We start from the raw sequence: 17,245 nt of genomic DNA on the forward strand, positions 1-17,245 counted from the left end.
ACAGGAGAAGCTACCGCACAGTCACAATTTAAGCTTCCAAATCAAGATAAATATATTTCTAGGTCTTGTTCATTTGTAGAAGTCAAGTTGATATGTCAGTGTACAAAAGTATGCAAGTTTCTGGTGCTGCAGTCGTTGTATGGTTGGAAGCTTAAGATTATGGAAAAGAAAGCAAGAAGCATCTTTGGTAGACAAACAAGTATTCATGGTAATTAACTAGTTAAATACCATGCTATCCTTTTTGGTATCCATGGTATCGAAGACAAGGAGCATTCCCTGGAGAAACTCAAAAGTTTCTTTTTCAACAAGTTAGTTCTTTGGGCAATAGCTTTAGAGTATAATGGGCTCAATTTTCATGATTTCTACATATTCATTTCTTCTTCCTAATAAGGTGTCTTCTTTTGTATAAGTCCCATGTACTTGGGCTACGCCTATTTCTCTATTGATATAAATAAAATTCCTTTACTTATAAAAAAATTATTTTATATCACTTTATATTGCTTTATAATATGATGTCAAGGCTATTTTCATAAGTACAGTTGCTAGTTGTGGGCCATAGTTGTAGGCTTTGGGTTTTATTTTTATCAATAAACGAATCTTATTTACTATATGAGTGGGTATGTCTACCAGACAAAGCAGAAGTTCTGATAATATTCATAGTAGTGTATGAGTGTGCCATCGTACTTCAGAATTGAATAACAAAAATGGAGTCCTTTGCTTTGTGGAAGACTTGTGTAACCAAGTGCTTCTTTCCTTTGTCTCTGTCTCTTGGTCTTCACAAATCTAGAGCAATAATTGGTTCTTCTCTCTTCCCCTTCAACCCCATACAATATCATTTCTCTCATACCTTCTGAAACAAGTAACTCTAGTTTTTTTTTTCACCTTCTGAGGACAACTAACCCCTGCAAACCTACCATAAAATCCCTTATCTGTTGCTTCCAGGAAATTTTCAGCTTCCAGTTTTCTCTAAAACCACAACCTATCACCTATTAGTACATAAGACAACTGTAAAATGAATTGTAAAAAGGATTGCCTACATCAGTTCAATGACGTCATTTTTTAGAAATTGGATTACACAATATTTGAGATGCACTAGAGTAGGCTGTTCTTATGGCAGAGAGCATTCTTATTTGATTTTCATGGGGGGTATGTTTTGTGATGTCAGGTTGGTTAGATTGTTACTAAACCTTGTTCCATGAAGACAAGGCATGTAGAGATATACAAATCTCATTGTTAGGAACAGGTCATAAGCATCAGTATCTAAAACATGGTCATGTTACGTGGGGTCAGAAAACATGAACAAAATCACAATTATTTAGAAACATGTTATGAAAATGATATTTTTATTCCAAATTTGAATATAATCTATGGTAGATAAAGACAAAGAAACAAATTTTTGTTTCTATCTGGTGAACTATGTTAGAAAAATCATTATGGTATACTTAATTTTGTCTTCTACGAATCTCAATTAGCACTTTAGCTATTGTCTGACCAAGTAAGAGCATCGGCATGGGACTAGTTTCCTTTTCATATCCGAGTTTTAAATATTATCCTTTCTCATACCCTATTGCACGATTTATCATGGTCTTGACTTCTTTACGAAAAATCAATTGAATATAGAACAATTTTTGTAGACTCCAAAACTTGTAATTTCATTTTGTGAATGAATAATATTTAGATTGGGTAGTCTAGATCCCCACTACAGAACTAGTCTATTGTGACAATGCTGTGATGAACAAGCTGGTCATTGCTTCTGGGTTTTAACTAGGAGAGACTTCTGGTGGTGATAGGGGAGCAATCTTGGGGTAATTTAATTTAGCTAAGCTTTAAAGTTTATCTATGTTTATTATGAGTGTTGGATGCATATCCCAAGGGTTCTCTTTATTGAAGGAATTGATCCAGCTTATTGGGGTTACTTCTTGTTTATATCTTTGTAGATAGCCAGGCTTTTGCTTCTTTTTCATTCCATTTTGTTGTCAGTATTTTCTTAAAACAATGACACAAGTAAGTTAGAGTTGACCAAAAGGTGGCCCAAGCAGCTTTGGGTTTAGTTTATACAGTTGTTGCGAGTATTCAGACTTAAACTACAATGTTTGTATCTCAGGCTCCACTGCTTTTCATTTTTTAACCTTATGGGAAACCACAGAAAATGAGGCAAAATTATATCTGCAAGCTTTTGATATATGGTCCGAATGAATTTTGGGGATCTCCTCCACTGCTTTACTTGGTTAATGTTACTGCGCATTAGTTGGATTTAGTGTGCAAACTAGTAATATATTATATTTTTCACTTCAACCATGTTTAGAAGCATGCTCATGCAAGTCAACTTTTTGAAGTTATTACCAATGTGAAAATGCAGATAAAACCACTCATGGCTCCGACAAAACAAATCATGAAAATTGGCGTGAAAAGTTATGAATGGCATGAGCTCTTTCCAATAGGTAGGTTTTCTACACTATGTGCTTGGAGGAGTTCCATTTTTAATACTACCGATGTCAGTATCTCTGATAAAAATTTGTTCTCCTGTTGCAGTCAAAAGTAATGCTGGTGCAATTGTTGCTGTATGGGCTCCTATAATAGTTGTGAGTTTTGATTACAATGTCTGCAACAGTACTTATGATGGTCGACCTTTAGAAGTTTGAGCAGGACACAAGCTCATAGTAAAAAATAACCAAGGATTAAAGTAAAAAATCAACCGACTGGATGATAACAATGACCACAAAAATAGTTGCAACAACAACAATAATAATGAAGAATCACATAAACAAAATTCTTCCTAAAATAAGAATAACGGATGTGGCTTCTTCCAATTTACACACATTTTCTGCCATCTAGTATTTTCATTCCTTTTAGATTCTGGAGAAATCATAGGCTATGCTTGGTAGTCATTTTCAAGAATTTTTTTTTTGTTTTTGGGACTTGTAGCACTTGAGAAATTACTGTAGGACTCCAACTTGCGTGGTGGAGGAGATCCCCAACCGCACCAGCCATCCACGCTTGTGGTGAGAATGTAGTGGGAGGAATCACCCCCTCCCTCCCCACATGATGGTTAGAGGGGGGATCTCCCTAATCCCACATGAGAAAAGGGGGAGGGTAGATCTTCCTCTCTACCCTTGCACACAAGTCGAGGGAGATCCCCACCACTCATTCAGATGGGGGATCTCCCCCAAACCCCACTCAAAAAGTGTGAGGGTAACATTTCTACCATGCGCATTGTGGGGCAGATCCCCTCCATCTCGCATGGTGTGCAGAATGAAGATCTCTCCTCTAATGCACGGAGTTCAAATCTCCTCCATTCAAGAATGGAGGTCCCTTCAGTATGATGGGTGGTAGGAGGAGACTAACCCCACCGCTCCCTCCCCTTTCTGTGCAGTGGCTTGGGGAGATGCTATTGCACAGTGAGTGAGAGCCCCACCATTGTGGATATTTTTCTTCTTCTGTTTTTGAGTCAAGAATTGTATCTTGAGTTTTTTTTTTTCCTGTGATAAGAGTTATTTTTAGAACTGTTCACAAGAATTGGAAACTGTTCTCTAGAACAGTCGCTAGATGAAGCATTACTTTTCTTTTTCAGTCTTTTTTATATTTGGCATTCATTTTTTTCGTATTGTGTTTATTGAAGGTGTATTTTATGGACACACAAATTTGGTACTCTGTTTTCTGTACAATCTTCGGTGGAGTCTATGGCATTTTGCATCACATTGGAGAGGTAAGTAGTATTTTTCTAATCAAACTTACATGATAGTGGTCTCGCTCTTACTTTTTTATTACAGATTCGGACATTGGGAATGCTGAGAAGTAGATTTCACTCATTGCCTTATGCGTTTAACTTACGTCTTATTGCACCCTCATCACGGAATGATTACAAGAAAAGAATCGGGTTTTTTCAGAATAGATTTCAGAGGGTATGAGATTTTCACAATGCAAGGTCATCGCAACTAGTCTTTAGGTATCTTTTCATTTTATTGCTCTGAACTAATAACTGATTGTCTCAGGTGTCGGAGAATGAAAAAAATAGTTTGTCAAGGTTTGCCCTAGTATGGAACCAAATTATCAACAAATTTCGATTAGAGGATTTGATAAGCGACAGGTGATTTTATTGTTTCCGAAGTGTTTTGTATTGTTGCATGACATCCAAGAAAATAACTGAAACAGATAGGTTTCCACAAGCAGGGAGTTGGATTTAATGAAAATTCCTATGGCATCAGAAACATTTTCTGGCTCGGTTTGTTGGCCTGTTTTCCTTATAGCTTATAAGGTTTGTTGCGTGTATTTGAAACTCTGTGAACTGTTTTTTTTTTTTTTTTTTTGTTCTTGTTTTTCACTTGTAAATGGGTCTTCGTATTTGTACTAGTTTTCGACAGCTTGGAGCATTGCAAAAGATTTTGAGGGAAAGGATGAGGCTCTTTTCAGAAAGATTAAAAAAGAGGAATGCATGTACCATGCTGTAAAGGAGTGCTACGAGTCATTGAAGTACATCCTTCAAATTCTTGTTGTGGGAAATCTGGAGAAAAGGTATATATGATAAAATGTTGTGGTAAAACCTACTATTTTACATAAAAATTCTTTGGATAAGTACATCCTTCAAATTCTTCTGAATGTTTTTTTTTTCTATTTCTCTTTCTTGGAAAGAAAATATAATTAGAGTTATTGATGGCATTCTGCTAGCTACTCACTTCTAACTTCTTGGAATGGTATATTCTGCATTGCTTTCCAGGATCATATCTGCCATAGTAAATGAAATTGAAGAAAGCATTGGAAAATCAAGTCTCCTTCAGGACTTCAGGATGAAAGAGCTCCCAGCTGTGCTAGAAAAATGTGTCGATTTAGTTGAACTTCTGGTAACTATGTCATGCACTTGAAAGCTATTGTAATAGTGCTGCCAATGATTTTCTTCAAGCCTGTACTAGATACTCTAGTGACTTGTATTATGAAATGTTATAAGGTTGAGGGGAATGAAAGTCATTATGACAAAGTTGTGAAAGCTCTCCAAGATATATTTGAGGTTGTAACCAATGATATGATGACTAATTGTTCCAGGTTTGATGTGCTTTAGACTATAGTCCCTTTTCAAGATTCATTTTCTCCTCTCTTGGCCTGACCTTTTAACTAAAATTATTTACCTCATTACTTTTCCTTTTATATGTGCACAGGATAATGGATTTGCTCTATTCACCCCAAAACATAGACGAGAGTTATGGTGATTTTTCTAGAAAAATTGAACCGCAATTATTTGAGTCATCTGCTAGCACAAGATCCATCCACTTCCCTTTGCCAAATAGGGGCCCACTGAATGAACAGGTATGTCCATTGCTTCATATATAACTTCGGAGCCGTGCAAGGTGAAGTCTTATCTGAGAGAAAAAATTGAGGAATCCTCTTCTCAACTGATGTTAGAGATACAAAGTGTTATGTATTGGATAGTTATGCATGTAATAGAAAATCAATTTATTTTTTGCAAATATGGCTCAGAGATGACATTGTGTGACAGGATATGGCACATATACTTTTGGTTTGTAAAATTTAACTTTTCTAGGAAAAAAAGAGGCTTCAATGTAAAATGCAAGATCTATTGTCTTAGAAAGTTAGAAACTTTCGAAATTTCTGAATTTCTATGAATATCAAATATTCATCACAAATCATGTGTTCTTTTGTTCTTTTCAAATACGCATACATATAGCTTTTGATGTTTTTTGTCTTCTCGACTAAAATTAGTTTATTATGTTTTCAATAATAATTCATTAGCATCTGTAAAAGAAAATACTAATTCATTAGCATATTCGTATTGTATAATATACTAGGTTTTCAAGGGTGAGCATATTTTCTCTCTTTAATGTATGGTGTATTGTTTTTTATTGGTGTTTTATAGTTTGCAACATTCATATGTTACCTTTAACATGCACAGATGTACCTAAACATTCAATACATGGATTGGCTTATATACATGTACATATGAATAATCAGAAAGTATGAACCTGTACTTGCATATCAAAATTAGAAATATAATAGCCCTAGTGTTCAATGGCAGATCAAGCGCTTTCATTTCCTGCTTACTGTCAAAGATGCAGCAATGGACATACCTGCAAACTTAGAGGCAAAAAGGCGTATTTCATTCTTTGCTACTTCTCTCTTTATGGATATGCCCAGTGCTCCTAAAGTACGAAATATGCTGTCATTCAGGTCAAATTTTTTTCGTGGTGAACTTCTGTGTTTTGATTTTATTTAACCATCATTCAGTTGATGTATTTGCTTTCTACGTCATGGAATTCTATTGAAAAACAAAATATTTACTTCTCTTTGCAAAAGATTCTCTAATTTCTGAAAAGAATGAAAATATCATTGTTAAAATGATTGAAATTTATGCTCATTCACCTGTTACACATGCAACACGTCTCCAAATTATGTCAGAGGAAAGAAATCTGAAACCCTCGTTTTAGTCATGGTTTCTCGAGTCTTGATGCTTGAGTTTCCTCCACTTTTTTGGATGCTTGGGGTCATTTTGCTTGGTGTAATTTGCTGTCGTTGCTCTCTTACAGAAATTGTGGACTTTTCTATTAAAAGTTAAATATGAAAGATTAAAAAATAAATGAGCTTTGCAGATTGAAAATGATGAAGGCTAAGCAGGAAAACTCTCGATTTGGAATCAGTTAAAAACAAGGTCATACTATATCGAATCTAAAATAGGAGAGATTGTTAGAACTTACACCACATAGAATTTCGAGGAGCACACGTCAGGAGTGGAATGCACTATACTTTATTAAGGATATTATGGACAGCTAGTTTTTTAAAGATTATAAACATTTTGTTAGTTGGTACAATGATATGGAATTTATACCCAATTAGGATTTTAAAATTCATTTATTGTTAAATGGGCCCATACAAATTACAAGATGACTTCAACAAACTGGGATATGGACTGAACTAAAAATTGCTTTCATAGTTACTTAAATAGATTGGCCGTGTAGGAGTTTAAAGATATATCTTATTTTATAGATAGAACCAAGTCAAGATGATACTCTTAAACCCTTATTAGTTACCACGCCCCTCAATCCCTAAAAGAAGTTTAATTCCCCAAGGTTGCCTGGTGATATAGGCAGCAAGAAACAGATTATTATATTTTAATATAGTTTAAATTAATTTTAGTAGTAAAGGAAGTTTCTGCAATTTCTATATTTCTTCACAAGTCAACGTTCAGCTCATTAGGTCTTATTTTGGATTTAATCATGTATTTGGGATTTTTAAGAATTAGGGTTTTTCAAAAGAGGAATGAAAAATTCCCTTCTACCTCTGACTGATCGACTATATGTAATGCAAACACAAATACAATATGATGGACTAGTATGGATTAAGGGTATACTTCATTACAAGAATCCCATCTGACATTTCTTCTCAAATACCAAGTTGGAATTGTAGGTTTGGAGAAAGAAGAAAGAAAAGAGAAGCTTATAGAAAAGTTTAGAGAGAGTTGATTGTCTCTCCTCACCTAAACATATTTGGAGTTTTTAAGTGGTTGGAAAAAAAAAAAAAAAAAACTTGTGTAGAATATTCTAGTATAATGGCATAGCGATACACACATCTGGATGGTTATCTTCATTGAAGTTTTTATTGGTACAGCGTTATAACTCCACACTACATGGAAGATATTAATTATTCAGTGGAGGATCTCCAATTAAGCCAGCAAGAGGTTTCCATCATCTTTTACATGCAAAAGATATTTCCAGGTTACCATAAGATAATATATATTTTCTTGATAGTTGTCATATCCATTTGGATTCAACTCTTATCTTAAGATCATTTCTTTTTTTTCTTGTCCATAGATGAGTGGAAACACTTTTTGGAACGCACGGGTTGTGAAAACCTCGAGGGACTAAAAGAGAGAAATGAGGAAGAGCTAAGAAATTGGGCTTCATTCCGAGGTCAAACATTAAGCAGAACAGGTAGATGAGAAAGATATAGCAATATTCATAAAGTTGGGTGCTGATGCAAATACAGCAGATTATTTTACTATCCTTATTATTTTATCTTATGTGTTGATTTCAGTTAGAGGAATGATGTATTATAGAGAAGCCTTAAAATTACAAGCATTTCTTGACATGGCAGAGGAGGAAGGTTTGTGCTCGTGAATAGAGCTCATACTACTCATCTATCTTTCTTTGGAATTCCATCCTCAGGGCCTAATATCTGGATACACCGAGAGGCCATTTGGTATCTTAATAACTTGGTTAGGATTATTTTAAAGAAGTATTTCACTAAAGCTTTTGCCATATGCTGATTCTTATCCAGATTTCCTTGATGGTTATGAGACTGCTACAACGGGAAACCGTCCATTATCAGCTCAACTAGATGCACTAGCAGACATGAAATTCACATACATTATTTCTTGTCAATCATTTGGATCGCAAAAAGCTTCTGGAAATCCCCATGCGGATGACATAGTTGACTTGATGAAAAGGTAATCCTTTATCACAAAAAGGGAGAAAAAAAAGTAAAAAATAAAATAAAATAAGAACAAAGGAATAAATTATGGCAAAACTACCTGATGTATGTATATAACATAAGGGAAACCACGTTCTGCACGCCCAAATTATCACTTCTTCTTGCAATGTATCATCCAAACTTTTAATTTCAGATATTTTTACCCTCAAACATCCAAAAAGTGCAATGTGTACACTCTATTACCGGAAATGTCTAAAGTGTGCTCATGGTATTTTGAACATTTCAATTTTAGGCAGAGACAATTTGGACATTTCAGGTCTGATAGGATGGGCATTTAAATTTTAATTTATAGTTGAAGCCTTTTAAGTGTGGTAATTACCGAAATTGAAACTCCGGTTGACACATTGCAAAGGAGGTGATAGTCTGGAGGTGCAAAGTATAATTTCTTTGTGTTCATACAAGTAACTAGAAGGCATATGACTTTGGAATATCCATTTATTGCTTGAAGGTACCCATCTCTCCGTGTTGCTTATGTTGAGGAGAAAGAAGAGATTGTTGCAGACAAGCCTCAGAAGGTTTATTCTTCTTTGTTGGTTAAAGCTGTCAATGGTTATGAACAGGTATTCAAGCATTTGCTTTATATTGCAGAATTCAACGTGATAGGACTAATCTTGAAAATTTTGGATTTTTACAAGGGCTAGCTCTATATTTTTTGCAAAGCTAATCTAATGTCCTGTCATGCATAGCAATAATAATGTTAAAAAATGAGCAGAATGATTGAACCAGTTCAATGTGTCAGTTCAAAGTTGCTACACAATTTAGATGTAACAATAAAAGATAGAGAAGTTACCATAAGAATGTCATTTGCGGAATTTAAATTCATTTAATACTTTCATTTTCATAAATAGACTGATTTTAACTTGTTAGGCAATGGAAAGCATTAATTTGCATGTTATAAGTACCATTTCTCAAGTTAAGCTCAACAAATAGCTGGTATAGTTTTTTTTTTTATATATATATATGTAAAAATATTATATATATATCAATAGAAGTAACCAAGTATACTGAATGTATACAAGAAAACACATTGCCCATATTAGAAAGCCCTTAATGACCCAAAAAACCCATGAACAACAACCCAAAATACACTAAGCCCGACCCCAACCCCTTGTTTCCCATAGAACTAAGGGCAGGTTTGGGGGGTGAGATGAGAATTTTGTGTTTTGTTTTAGTGTTTAAAATATTATGTTTTAGTATTATTATTGTATTGGGATTTGAAAAAGTTGAATTGTTTTTTATATTTTGTATGGGGATTTGAAAAATGTGTAATGATGAGATGAGATGAGATGAGAATTTTGTGTCTCATCCCACCCCCCAAACCTGCCCTAAAACTCTACCCGAAAACCCAACCCCAACCCCAACCCCTTGTTTCCCTTCTTCACAATGCCCTCCCTTTAGACTTCCTTCTAGTTGAGCTACCACCCTTAACGTCGTAGTTGATTGCCCAAGAAAGACATTGTAACTCCCTACGTTTCTTGAAACTTGATTTGGTTTCAAGCGCAAGGCTTGCCAATCACAGTGATTAGTTCTTTAAATTGGTCTTCACATCCTCCATGTGAAATCCCCATCAACTATTGAATCTCGTTAACTTAGGCAGAATCCAATCTGCTATTGGAGGAAGAGAGACCAAGGGAGCGACATTTTTCCCAGACACAGTATCCAGCTGAACTCCCGACTCTAGACATTCCTCTACACAAGAGACCAACGCCAAACCAATATTCAAATCCCGTACCTCCTCAGCAACTTGATTGGTTCTCTCCAATGGTATCAGGGTCATTGGAGACTCTGGGATGACAGCAACCTTCACCTCTGGTGACCATTTATGTGCAACTTCAACGTATTCTACATCTCCTTCAGACCTCGGCAATTTGCCATTTTCCTTCAACTCCGACAAGGGAGCCATAGTTTCTTCGGGGACCAAGGGTGTAATACCAACTATCGGTCTATCCTGTCTTACCTGAGGTGAATGACATTCCATTACTGATGTCTCTACGCCAATACCTGACATAGAACCCACTTCAAATAACCCAGATTTCCTTTTGACCCGCCATACTCTCCTGGATTTGGTTATAGGAAGAGGGCCGAATTCGATTTTCTGTTTTCTTTTATTTGAGTTTAAAGGATTCAGGCCTATCTTAGTCTTGTTTCTTACAACCCTGTTGCCTTCAGTTGAAAGCATGTCTATTTTCGTAGACAAGAAAGCTATTGCTGCCTTCAACTCGACAAGTTAGGTTTCCATCTCCTTAAAAGAATTGTGCATCACGACAAGCTGGTTCTGAGGCTTGATCTGCTGACCACTTTCACCGTTCCCCTCACTCTAAACCCCCGAAGCATGACCCATCTTCAGAGCTGCCACATATGATCGCCTCGCCACCGTGGATGTACTTGAGTCTTTATGATTCACCTCCAAGTTGATGTTCTCATTCTTCTTCTGGTTTTCCTTCATTGACCCATCAACAAAAAACATATCCGCAGCTCTGCGTAATTCTGCAGTAAACTTCTCCCAACCCAGACCTTCATACCCTTCAGGAATGACTACAACACTCCGCCGGCCTCCTCCACCATATTCGGTGACACTTAGATACCTACCATGTTTGTTGGAGCATCATTGAGCCATGAATGCTCTGTTTCCTTCACGCAAGTGTTTTGTGAAATCCAAATTTCTCCCTGCCTGTGATACTGCTTCCACCGTAGCCATCAACCATTCTATACCACTACGACCTGTCACTACAAATCTCCAAACCCTTTTGCTCCTCTCCACAATTTTTAATGAAGACCTCATTGTTTCTGGCAAAAACTCAAAAGCCTTTGATTCTACCCAAAAGCGCACCAGCTGACCCATAATGATATCAAACCTTCGACTTCAGATGTAGGGGCTTCCCAAGTTGAAGGGCTTCATTCTGTCGAGTATTTATGCAAAAAGCTTCAGGAGGCAGATAAAAATCTGTAAAATGAACTGTTGATAGGGCTCACAAGACAGGCTAATGGATGCCAGAGTGCTCAAAGTAGACTCGCCGGAATCCGGCAACTCTTTCTATGTCAATAGAGACTACGGAAAACTCCCTTGCAAAAATACAGTTCACCAGAAGAAGGACCAACTCTGAATGGCCCTCAGCGAAGTTGTCGACGCCCGTCGGCCTTGTCTGTGACTGAGGTGTCACTCGCCGGCTAAAGGGAATGGAGGGATGCAGCGGTTGGGTTGGGTTGCGTCTGTCACCGTAGCCCTCTAGGATATACGAAAACACTATCAGATCGACGCCGGAGTACTCCTATTAGCCTCGCCTGAAGTTGGCGAAACTTTTTGTGTCAGCAACATGACCACCGAAGCACTCTGAAAGACTGCAGAAATAGACCCTTGCAAAAGTCCAGGTTGCCGGCAGGAGGACTGGCACCGGATGGCCCTCAACGAAGCCGTCGGCCTTGTCTGTGCTGGTGGTGACGTGGCACTCGCCGGCAAGTGTGGGTGGAAGGTGGCAGCGGGTTTGGTAGCCTCTACGGCAAAGTTGAGGTCATAACTCAACTCGCACTAGCTTAATTACACAATAAAATGTAAAATTATTATGACCACCTTCCAGTATAGTTATTTCTACACAATAAATCATCGAATAGCTATAGATTAGCAATGGTTCCATTTAGGTTGCATTAGCTTTGTTCTATCATTAATAAACTTTTTGTTTTAGTTATATGTATCAGGTGGATGCCACTTCAATATAAATTTGTTTTTTAATGGAAATGAATGGACATAAACAATGAGTTTGAACAAAAATTGCAAATTATTGGCTAAAAGCAAACTCTGGAAAAGTCTACTTTTTCAAAGTTTCCATCACTAAATTGGAACTAAAGTTGATGATGAACTGAAAATTCAATATGATTCAACAAAGCAACGATGTGGACAAAGTATAACAAGTTTAGGATTCAACACTTTTAATGATTATTTCTCCAAGAGCAACCCAAAAGTAGGGATGACATTCCTATTACTTCATGATTCGACAAAAATATAATTCAGATTCTTTCTACTTCATGATGCGTTTTTGTTTAGGCTTTTCAGCTGTCTTCATACTGATTCCAGGTATAATGCTCTATACATACCCATTAACTGATCAGCTGTGTACCTAAATCCTTGGAACTGATCAGTTGAACAGTTGACAGTCAAAGAGATTTTTGTTTTTGATTAGTAGTGATTAATGTACAGGATAAAACAAAAAAGAGAATTTCTAGTTGTCCAACCAGGAATAGTATTAATATTTTTACACTCATAATTCACATTATTTGCTACAATAACCCTCTTAGTAATTTTTTACTGTGAGAAGCACAAGCTACATAAGTTCAAAAATTCTTCCTACATTTAGCTAGGTTGGATTGCACCTTTTGTTCCGAAACTATGGGCTAAATTCTGCAATATATCCTCCTGTGTATCAGATTCATGATGCGGTTCCAAAATTGATGACACCGCTCTACTATTGAGATGAGCTGCATCATTCATTTCTGTTAAAATATCATTATCAATTTGGATAGAATAACTGCAGGACTTAAATGGTTGTAATTGCATTACTGTCAATGAAATAAATACCAGAGTCATTTACTTAAAAAATAGAAAAATCATATTGTATCCTCAAACCATCTCCTCTTAGAATGCGTTATTAAATCAAGTATAGACATAGCAGTAATTTTAAGTGCATTGTTATCTTCTATAGGTAATATATTGCATAAAGCTTCCTGGTCCACCTGATATTGGAGAAGGGAAGCCTGAAAATCAAAATCATGCTATAATCTTCACCCGTGGTGAAGCTCTCCAAGCAATTGATATGAACCAGGTAAGATTCTTTTTAAGTACTTAAAATATTAATCATTTATGTGGTTCTTATCGTGTCTGGTTTCTCAGGATAATTATTTGGAAGAAGCACTCAAAATTAGAAATCTTCTGCAAGAATTTCATCAGCACCAAGGCTGTGGGCCTCCTACAATTCTTGGTTTAAGAGAGCACATATTCACGGGAAGGTTAGATTCTCTGGGCTCACATGTTACACATACTACATCACGGGTCTGTAGTCAATACCATATGATGGGAATCTGAGCAGGGACCATTGTGTCAGATTAGTTTCTCCAAGAAGTGTATGACACGATATGTTTTGGTGGTTGTAAGGATATGCAAACCGTGATTAATCTGTGTGGATATGTATATCATTCATATACATGCTTCTAAACAAATTCTATAACACCCATTTATCTCGTGATAAATTGACTTATATATTTCAATATGCAAATTTCATTCTTGCTATGGTTTAAGCTTCATGACCATTTGATGGAGAGTCCATGGATGTTTAGACACAGAATATATAAAGTAATTCCCAATCAATAAAATCTATCATTTTTTACCAATATTATATCAGGATAATGTTTTCCCCTTCCAGTAAATTCATAGTCTACTTTTCCTTTTCCTCTTCTCATCAATGTTTTTTCTCTCATTTTCAACGCATTGCTTCATCATTAAGCAAAATTTGTTTGTCACAAACCATGTCTATGTTTTAGGCATTAAAAACACCTTGCTATTTTGAACACCTCTGATGCAGGACTTACAGATGCTGACACTAGCACATATATGAACACCTAAGTCACTGTCAATAGGCTTTCCAATGAATCACTTTGTAGTTAGTTTTTAGGCCTGGGAAATTATGGTCTAGACTTCTTACCTGTTAAACATTGCATAATTCAGGTGAGTTAGTTATTCAATGGGCTGGGATGGAAAACATGAATTTCATTTGAAGTTTTTATTACGGACTTGTTTCTGCATAACCCATGCTGAAGAGCTGTTTATGAATAAACTTCTATGTGCATAAGATGCAATTTTCTCAAGTTTAATTTCGGTTTTGAACATTTGTGTGAGAAGGCAAATTTACAGGCGTCAAATTATAATGAAAATATCACCATCTCAATATATGCTATTTCAAATCATATACATGAAATATCACAATAGATATCAATCATTTTTGAAATATAGGCTGAGTCTGCATTTTCTCCTCATCTGCAGTGTTTCTACTCTAGCATGGTTCATGTCATATCAAGAGACCAGCTTTGTCACCATTGGTCAACGGCTTCTTGCCAGTCCTCTCAGGTAAGGGATGCATTGCATGTGTGCATGTCTCTTGGTTGGGTGGGATATTTGCCCGGTACCTAAACTAAGCCCAGACACAAATTTAAGGTTCACAAACTTAGTTGACTTGGTGATATTATCTTGTTGCCATAACTTTTACTGGTTATGCATTGATTATTATTCAGTAGTATTGTCATCTCAAGTTGTTTGATTGAATTTTGTAACTGTACAGATTTTTCTATGTCCAGCTTAGTCTCATTTCTATGATTTTGTTCTAATATCAGGGTACGATTCCACTATGGGCATCCAGATGTATTTGACAAGGTATTTCACATCACAAGAGGTGGCATAAGCAAAGCATCCAAAACAATTAACTTAAGTGAAGATGTCTTTGCTGGTAAGAATTACTTATCATACAATGAATGCAATAGTTGATGTTAAGTCACAATCATATGAATCTGATAACGTGTAGGATTTAATTCTACTTTACGTCGGGGATGTATTACATACCATGAGTACATGCAAGTTGGCAAAGGTCGTGATGTAGGCCTAAATCAGATCTCGAAGTTTGAAGCAAAGGTTGCTAATGGAAACAGTGAACAAACTTTATCTCGTGATGTTTACCGCCTTGGACGTCAATTTGATTTCTTCCGGATGCTATCTTGTTATTTTACAACCATTGGGTTTTACTTCAGTAGCCTGGTAAATGCTCTCATTCCTCCAAAATCAGCTTTTTTTCCCTTCTTTTGGAATAAGTGAACTGATGGACCAATTTCTTATCATGCAGAACTTCCCCCCTCAAAAGTGATGTAGGCTGACACAATCTTGAATTTGAAATAATCTATAAAATACAAGGAAGATAGACCTGAAAAAAAATTGAAAATTTATCATTATGTAATAGGAGACCCCCTATATTCTTAACTAACTGAATGGCCAACGTCTGTGACGTTAGTTGCCTTTTGGTTTTATGCAAATATGGAGACGTACTGTGTTACTGGAAATTGATCCCTTGCAGTATTCAGGTTGTGATTTCTGTTAGTTAATATTTAACCTTTTCTTTCAATTCTATGTGAGAAATTGAACATAGCTTTTGAGAAGTCAGTACAACATTCTTATGTGATACTTTTTCGATCAACTATTTTTGTGTAATATTTTGTGGTTAACTTGTTATTTGTTTTACAAATCCACATATATTAGTAATTGGAATGTATATGTTCCTGTACGGCCAGCTCTTCCTTGTTTTTAGTGGACTGGAGAAAACCTTTCTTTTTTAGGCTAGAGTGTGGAACCTACAATCCTTAGAAATAATCTATAAAATACAAGGAAAATAGACCTGACAAAAAATTGAAAATCTACTCATTATGTAATAGGAGACCTCCTGTATTCTTAACTAACTGAATGGCCAACATCCTTGATGTTAGTTGCCTTTTGGTTTTATGCAAATATGGAGATGTACTGTGTTACTGGAAATTGATCCCTTGCAGTATTCAGGTTGTGCGTTTCTGTTAGTTAATATTTAACCTTGTCTTTCAATTCTGTGAGAAATTGAACATGGCTTTTGAGAAGTCAGTACAACATTCTTATGTGATGCTTTTTCCATCCACTTTTTTTGTGTAATATTTTGTGGTTAACTTGTTATTTGTTTTAAAAATTCACAGATATCAGTAATTGGGATTTATGTGTTCCTCTACGGCCAGCTCTACCTTGTTCTTAGTGGACTGGAGAAAGCCTTTCTTCTTGAGGCTAAAGTGCGGAACCTACAATCCTTAGAAACAGCTCTTGCCTCCCAGTCATTTATACAGCTTGGCCTCCTAACAGGCTTACCAATGGTGATGGAGATTGGACTTGAGAAAGGGTTTCTCACAGCCCTTAAAGATTTTGTCCTCATGCAGTTGCAACTGGCTTCTGTTTTCTTTACTTTCTCCCTTGGAACAAAAACTCATCATTATGGCCGAACAATTCTGCATGGGGGGGCTAAGTACAGACCCACTGGGCGTAAGGTCGTGGTGTTTCATGCCAGCTTCACTGAAAACTACAGATTGTATTCAAGAAGCCACTTTGTGAAAGGATTTGAACTATTGCTCTTGTTGATTGTCTATGATTTGTTTAGGAGGTCATACCAGAGCAGCATGGCTTATATGTTAATCACTTATGCCATTTGGTTCATGTCAATCACTTGGTTGTTTGCACCATTTCTTTTTAATCCCTCTGGTTTCAGTTGGGGCAAGATAGTAGATGACTGGAAAGATTGGAACAAATGGATCAGGCAGCAGGGTGGCATAGGAGTTCAACAGGATAAAAGTTGGCAATCATGGTGGGATGAGGAGCAAGCTCATCTTCGTCGGTCAGGGTTGAGTTCTAGGTTGATTGAAATACTTCTCTCTCTTAGGTTTTTCATTTATCAGTACGGTCTGGTATATCACCTTGACATCTCCCAACAGAGCAAAAACTTTCTGGTTTATGTGCTTTCATGGGTTGTGATTCTTGCAGTTTTCCTATTAGTCAAGGTATGTTCTTCCTATAACATTCAACTGGAGGTTTTTTCCCTGTATGCTTTATTTAATCTACTTGCATAATATGCTAATATTTACATAAAAATATGACAAGTTTATAGGCTCAAATATAGTTAAATTATTTGGTTGGAATATTTTTTCGACCTGA

The 17,245-nt window shown here is 36.3% G+C and overlaps 1 protein-coding gene across 2 annotated transcripts in view; it reads left to right on the forward strand.

Annotated features, from left to right (window-relative positions):
• Window positions 1-17,245, forward strand: part of LOC108994391 (putative callose synthase 8) — a 31,210-nt gene that overhangs the window by 12,641 nt on the left and 1,324 nt on the right. For both annotated transcript variants that reach the window (XM_018969583.2, XM_035694128.1), the window contains 22 exons: window positions 2,360-2,441; window positions 2,533-2,582; window positions 3,620-3,706; window positions 3,771-3,902; window positions 3,993-4,087; window positions 4,171-4,255; window positions 4,352-4,512; window positions 4,715-4,838; window positions 4,943-5,037; window positions 5,151-5,298; window positions 6,026-6,177; window positions 7,612-7,718; window positions 7,815-7,934; window positions 8,038-8,106; window positions 8,281-8,449; window positions 8,942-9,053; window positions 13,188-13,307; window positions 13,376-13,491; window positions 14,522-14,605; window positions 14,869-14,981; window positions 15,057-15,286; window positions 16,243-17,091. In XM_018969583.2, the coding sequence (XP_018825128.1) occupies window positions 2,360-2,441; window positions 2,533-2,582; window positions 3,620-3,706; window positions 3,771-3,902; window positions 3,993-4,087; window positions 4,171-4,255; window positions 4,352-4,512; window positions 4,715-4,838; window positions 4,943-5,037; window positions 5,151-5,298; window positions 6,026-6,177; window positions 7,612-7,718; window positions 7,815-7,934; window positions 8,038-8,106; window positions 8,281-8,449; window positions 8,942-9,053; window positions 13,188-13,307; window positions 13,376-13,491; window positions 14,522-14,605; window positions 14,869-14,981; window positions 15,057-15,286; window positions 16,243-17,091 (3,300 nt within the window). The remainder of the gene's footprint in view (window positions 1-2,359; window positions 2,442-2,532; window positions 2,583-3,619; window positions 3,707-3,770; window positions 3,903-3,992; window positions 4,088-4,170; window positions 4,256-4,351; window positions 4,513-4,714; window positions 4,839-4,942; window positions 5,038-5,150; window positions 5,299-6,025; window positions 6,178-7,611; window positions 7,719-7,814; window positions 7,935-8,037; window positions 8,107-8,280; window positions 8,450-8,941; window positions 9,054-13,187; window positions 13,308-13,375; window positions 13,492-14,521; window positions 14,606-14,868; window positions 14,982-15,056; window positions 15,287-16,242; window positions 17,092-17,245) is intronic.

Source organism: Juglans regia, chromosome 9, assembly GCF_001411555.2.
Source record: "Juglans regia cultivar Chandler chromosome 9, Walnut 2.0, whole genome shotgun sequence".
Lineage (NCBI taxonomy): Eukaryota > Viridiplantae > Streptophyta > Magnoliopsida > Fagales > Juglandaceae > Juglans > Juglans regia.